The 6000-nt window shown below is 35.6% G+C and overlaps 1 protein-coding gene across 3 annotated transcripts in view; it reads right to left on the bottom strand.

Moving 5' to 3' along the window:
• The window catches only part of Zip48C (Zinc/iron regulated transporter-related protein 48C), a 49974-nt gene that overhangs the window by 1711 nt on the left and 42263 nt on the right, over nt 1–6000 (bottom strand). For all 3 annotated transcript variants that reach the window (XM_018522299.1, XM_018522300.1, XM_018522301.1), the window contains exon 5: nt 5053–5310. In XM_018522299.1, the coding sequence (XP_018377801.1) occupies nt 5053–5310 (258 nt within the window). The remainder of the gene's footprint in view (nt 1–5052; nt 5311–6000) is intronic.

Raw genomic sequence — 6000 nt, 5'->3', positions numbered from 1 at the left:
ATCTTCGTCGTCATCGTCGTCGTCGTCGCTTGCTCGGCGAAACTGGGGCGCCGAGTCAAGTCATGTCGTGATCCGCATCCGCTAAACGAACGCATCCGTTAAGAACCGATCCTCGATCCGATTTATCCTTTATTTAGCATGACGTGATACTGACAGTACGTTGTATTCCTCGTGATAAAATTTAATATTCTCCCGGTACTTCCTCATTCCTTAGAACTTTGAAACTATTCATGTTCGAACATCGTACCGTGTTATTGAATACTTCATGTATTAAATCGCATCGACTTCTGGTTTGATACACAATTCAAGTATGTAATAAATGATTTTATATATATGTGATTTAGTTTTAACATTAAAATAACACATTATTCTGCATACAAAAATAGATGTATACATTTAAATGTGTATAATAGTTGTCTTTACATGGAAAACTAACAATAACAGCGAATTCAATTGGATGCACTCAGTACGCATTGAATCCATCGTACACAAATTGATGTAAGGATATGTATTCATTATAAATATAGAAATCGATTAAATTAAAATATTCAATACACTTCATTATGCTGTAGGTAAAATATTTTAAAATATTTTATAATTCGAAATGTTTGCATTTCATTTTTACACTCAGATTAAATTAGTGTACAATGGCTTTAATATGCATCGGTGCGCGCTATGTGTTCAATGGTTATAAACCACATACATATATGAAGGCACTTGGCACTTATTACACACTTGGATGTGGAGTATTCTTTCTTTTCTATCTTGTAGTCATAATCAGCTCTATAAAGCTAGCAGAATCAAATCGGATCTATCGGAATTTTTAATACTAATTTTAAACTAAATTGTATCATTAATGGTAATTTTGTACCGTGTGTGTTCGAAAAAAATCGTGGTGATGCTACCTTAATATAAGATGTCAGGACCAATTCAAAATAAAAGAAGAAAAGAAAAATAATATCAAAAATCAATAGGATTGAATTTGTATAATACTATTTTGTACTACCAAAAACAATTTTATATTATATCCAAGAAAACAGTGGCGCTACTAATTAAATATTTAAGCTGGCAGGACTATAAAAAAACAACACAAGGGCAAAAATTAACATAGCTGAATTTGTTATATACTTACAATCTATGAAGCATTTTACGTCAAACCGGGTACTTTTAAAACATCATTTTTTTTAATTTGCTAACATATTGTTAGTATTACTACAGATAAAAACATGGGACACGTATTTCGTAAAAAAAATTTTTTTTTGTGAAGTTATTCACGCTTGTAAGTTGCAGAAATTCATAAAAAACGTCGCTTATATGAATATTCAATAATTCATCAAACCATTAGTTGTACAAAAAAATGCAAGAGACCGATTTAAAGATTTTTAATTGTTCTATGAATGAGCTACTGAGAATATAATCTTTAAAATCTGTTTTTTGCATTTTTTTTTGTACGACTAATGGTTCAATAATATAATAATTGAAATTCGCACAAGCGACGTTTTTTTTATGAATTTCTGCAACTTACAAGCGTGAATAACTTTATAAAAAAAAATCTTGAATTTTTTTCGCAAAACGTGTGTCTCACGTTTTTATCTGTAATAATATGTTAGCAAATTAAAAAAAATGATGTTTCGAAGGTACCCGGTTTGACGTAGATTGTAAGTATATATACTAATAAAGTCATTTTAAGGAGAAAACATGTAAAGTATTAACTTTCAATGGTACAAATTCATTATTAACTTACAAATCAGTACAAATTCAGCTGTGTTAATTTTTGCCCTTGTGTTGTTTTTTATGGTCCTGTCAGCTTAAATATTAAATTAACAGTGCCACTGTTTTCTTCAAAATAATACACAATATAGAATTGTTTTTGGTACAATACAAAATAATACAAATTCAATCCTATTCATTTCTGATATTATTTTTCTTTTCTTCTTTTATTTTAAGATAGTCCTGCCATCTTAATATTAAGCATCATCACGATTTTTTTCGAAATGGCACACGGTACAAAATTATCATTAATAGTATAATTTAGTATAAAATGAGTACTAAAAATTCTGATAGGTTTGATTTGATTCTGCTGATTTGATTCTGCTAGTTTTATACAGCTGTCATAATCAAAACTGCACAGTTGCAGAAGGAAACATCGGCCAACTTGACATCCGAGTGCGAATATGTAAGTGAAAGTTTCAAGATAGGGTAATAAATTTAAATATTCCTACGTTGCTCGGCTGTATCGAACATGTAACACGGGTATCATCGGCGAAGCAAGCGTTCCTTTTCGCCGAGCAGAGGAAAATGCAAATTGCACGAGGGGCGATCGTTCCGAATCGAGCCGAGCCGCGTCGATTTTTGCCGGTGTTCCTCGTCGAAAGTATCGCAGTCGCGAAGGAATTCGAAGGAATCTTATATATTCCGATTGTCCCCATTTCTTGGACTTAAATTAATGTTGTATTTGTGGCCCAATTTTTGGTCATATAAGCGTCAATAATTTTATAATTTTTTCCTCATTTATAATTCTAGTTTCAATTAGCTAACCCTTAAAAAGCTTTTTCTGATCGAGATTAGTCTACGAAAGTCGTTGATGCAAGTTGCCCAACCTATAATTTTTTACACGTCGTTTAAATGAAGCAAGTGTGGACTTAGCAAGCATAACTCTCATGGCTCGACAGTAACACAAATATTGCAGGTTGCGAGTTGGGCACTTATGGCACTTACAGACGTATTCATAGCCATTTCTTAGGAATAACAATTTACTAATAATACGCGTATTAACATTTGTATATGCACAAAAGTATAAATAAGGAAACTTCTCTTCTAAAAGACTTGATCATACTTCTCGGATGTGATTGTTAGAATTTCAAAAATATATTTACTATGTACATTATACAGAAAGAATGATTTTACTGAAATATCTAAAAATATATTATGTTGATCAGAAAGTAACTTCGTTTATTTAAGCTAAAATTGTACATACAATATTTTCGAACCATGTCTACATGTTTTTAAAATTTGACAATTGTAATTTTTGCATTTGATAAAGCAAAGTCTAATATACCTAATTCTTTTGATGTTCCAACAAAATTTATTTTCTGTATCTTATAGCTAAATTTTTAGATACACTTCGACAAAACCATTCTTTTCATGTAGAAAAGCGAAGTTAGACCGCGCATATCTATGGAAATGCAGTTCGAGATCGATTGATTTTCCTCGAAAAAGAATCACTTCTTCTTTCGTGGAAGTCGAGCAACGGTTTCCACGAAGTAGAAGAGGAAAGACGGGAGAGAGCGAGCGATCTGTTTTCACTTTTGTGTTTTCCGGCCACCCGGAGGGTTCCCGAGGGAGCGAGTTGAAGCCGACTGTCTCAGGGGATCCTCGACGAGAGAATCGCGACGAGAAAAGGAGAAAGAGAGAGAAGAGAGAGAGAGAACGCGTACACCGTGCGCTCGCGCTCGAGTATCCGGGCGGTTAGATCGCACGCGAAATACAAAAGGAGCCAATTATAATGACAATGCACCTTCTTCAGCTAGGCCGCCGCCAGGCCTGGGAAAGAAATTCGCCACGTCCGTTTTGCCAGCGGCGCGCTAACTACGGCACTGCCGTCACGCGCCATTGTACCGTAATCGCTCTCGAATACGGACATCGTAGATACTTGGATATACATTTGTGCGTGCGAGTATGTATGTATAGGTACGTGTGTGCGCGTCCGCTTGACACGGAGTAGAAATTCATAGGGCATACGCGACACGAATTTTTTCCTCTCTATATTTATGCGCTTCGGTGCTCCGTACGGTCGAAATGGATTCCGGACGTTTCGCGCGGTCGCCGGAATGATCTCGCTGAATTCTAGCGACTTCGGATCGAATGAAGAATATCAAAGTAAAGAGTACATGAGTTACAGTATATACGAGTTCGTCACGTTAGGTTGTAAGAATCACAATTAACTGATCGCGGAGCTGATAACCTATCACGTGACGTATAAAATTAAATAAACGGATATTAAATAAAACGAATGAAAGGAATTATTTTCAGTTAACTTGATATAAACTTCATAAATCGAACAAGTTATAAAAGAAATATAGAAAAGATATATATAAATATAAATATACAGTTTTACGAACTGCTGTGTTGAGCTGGCAATCTAAATTTTGCTTGCGTAATTGATCGTACTTACTGTCTTCTTAATTCGTATCTACAAATTAATCGGTATCACTTGTTTTATATAGTGTAGATAATATTTCTAAGAAAGCAAAGAGAGGCAGTAAATGAAACTGTGTACAATTGTGAATGAGAAAATGACGCTTATATTCATTGTCAAAGAGAAGGACGATTGGATTGAAGGATCGCGCGTTGTCAAAAGATTGCCATCGAACGGCTATCCGCGCATCCGCGCCCGAGGATGAGAGAATGAATCCCGAAATAAAGGACCATTGTGTCGGTGGGAAAAGCGCCTTCCGCCCTTCTGACTCCAAGACTAGGCCTGGATTTCTAATTCGTCGTGAATGGGCAGAGGGTGAAACGTGAGACGGAAACGGGTGCAAGTGCACTGTGGACTGGTGCCTCTGGTACAAATGGTGTTTAAAAAAAACGAAGAGAGAGAGAGAGAGAGAGAGAGAGAGAGAGAGAGAGAGGAGAAGGGAGAGAAGAAAGAACGAGGAGAAGCCGGAACCAGTTAAGGGAACGAGTTGCGCCCAACTCCCTTTGGGCGAACCGGCTTCACCCTTTTGCATTCAACACCACCTTCCACGCTTTTTCAATAACACGTGCATTTTCCGATGCGCGACCATAAAGTTCCTTATCGGAAATGTAGTTGTAGTCGATATCGGTAACGCTCAACAGGTTTATTATCTATGATTTTTGTCGAATAGCTTCGAGGCTCGAATAAACTTGAGACCACGTCATTTGTACATTTTCGAGAAAGACTCTTATCGCGTTGCAGCGATCTCGAGAGCAAGTTGAGCGTCCGTTATTTGGAGCATTGTAAAAAAGCGTAAATAGGAGTCGTTTTGCAGTTTGAAATTTTTCCGGACAAGTGGATTATACGGTACATACCTTTGATGCGCTTCCGGGATAATGTCGTCGATCACAACGTAGATCATCGCACCAGCGGCGAAGGCAAGTGCATAAGGTAGCGCAGGTGCAGCGAGCGTCACTCCGGCTGCGCCGAGGACACCGGCGATAGGCTCCACCATCCCCGAGAGCTGGCCATACCAGAAGCTCTTCAGCGTGCTAATCCCGGCGGCTTGAAGGGGCAAGGCCACCGCTAATCCTTCAGGGAAGTTTTGTATCCCGATCCCGATCGCGAGATTTCTGTAACAAAATTCAGAGTGTCGTTACTTTTAATTTGCGTGCACACATCATTAATTATGCACTGAACCAAAATTATACGTAAATATTATACAATAAAATATTCATCGAATTATGAAAAAATAATGAAAATTGGTCGAATGAATTCTCATAATGATTTATGTTATAAAACTATTACTAGAATTCATTGCAAGGATGAATATATAGTTATATAAATGAATCCAATTATTGTATCAATGAATTGACTACATTAAGTCGGACATTGATTAACGATCATTCATTAGACCAAAAATGACTAAAATTTTGTTCAGTGTGAACTAAAACTGTAAATTCTTGCTTTAAAATTTTTCTAAATTCTAATTGGTATTCACAGATTCAGTAGATTCAGATATTTATGCGCCAAAAAAATATAATAAAAAATTATTTATAAATTTTTCAAATGTTTTTTACAATAAGTTTTAGTTACAATCTTATTCCTCAAATTTTGTCCTTCAAAATGAAAGAAAAATCATTAATTATTTTAAGATACATTCATTTAAAGTATACTGAATCCGCAAATACCAGTTAAAAAAATTTCAAAACAAATATTAATTAGGATTAAGTAACATCATTAATAAAATTTTCTATATAACTCATTTTTTATGGTGATGAACGATTTTTTCACGCGATTGCGTTCCAGTACATAAGTATCAT

The sequence above is a fragment of the Trachymyrmex cornetzi genome, unplaced genomic scaffold (assembly GCF_001594075.2).
Source record: "Trachymyrmex cornetzi isolate Tcor2-1 unplaced genomic scaffold, Tcor1.1 scaffold129, whole genome shotgun sequence".
Classification (NCBI taxonomy): Eukaryota; Metazoa; Arthropoda; class Insecta; order Hymenoptera; family Formicidae; genus Trachymyrmex; species Trachymyrmex cornetzi.
Note: the sequence above shows the minus strand (reverse complement) of the source record. Positions and strands in the feature narration are given on the sequence as shown.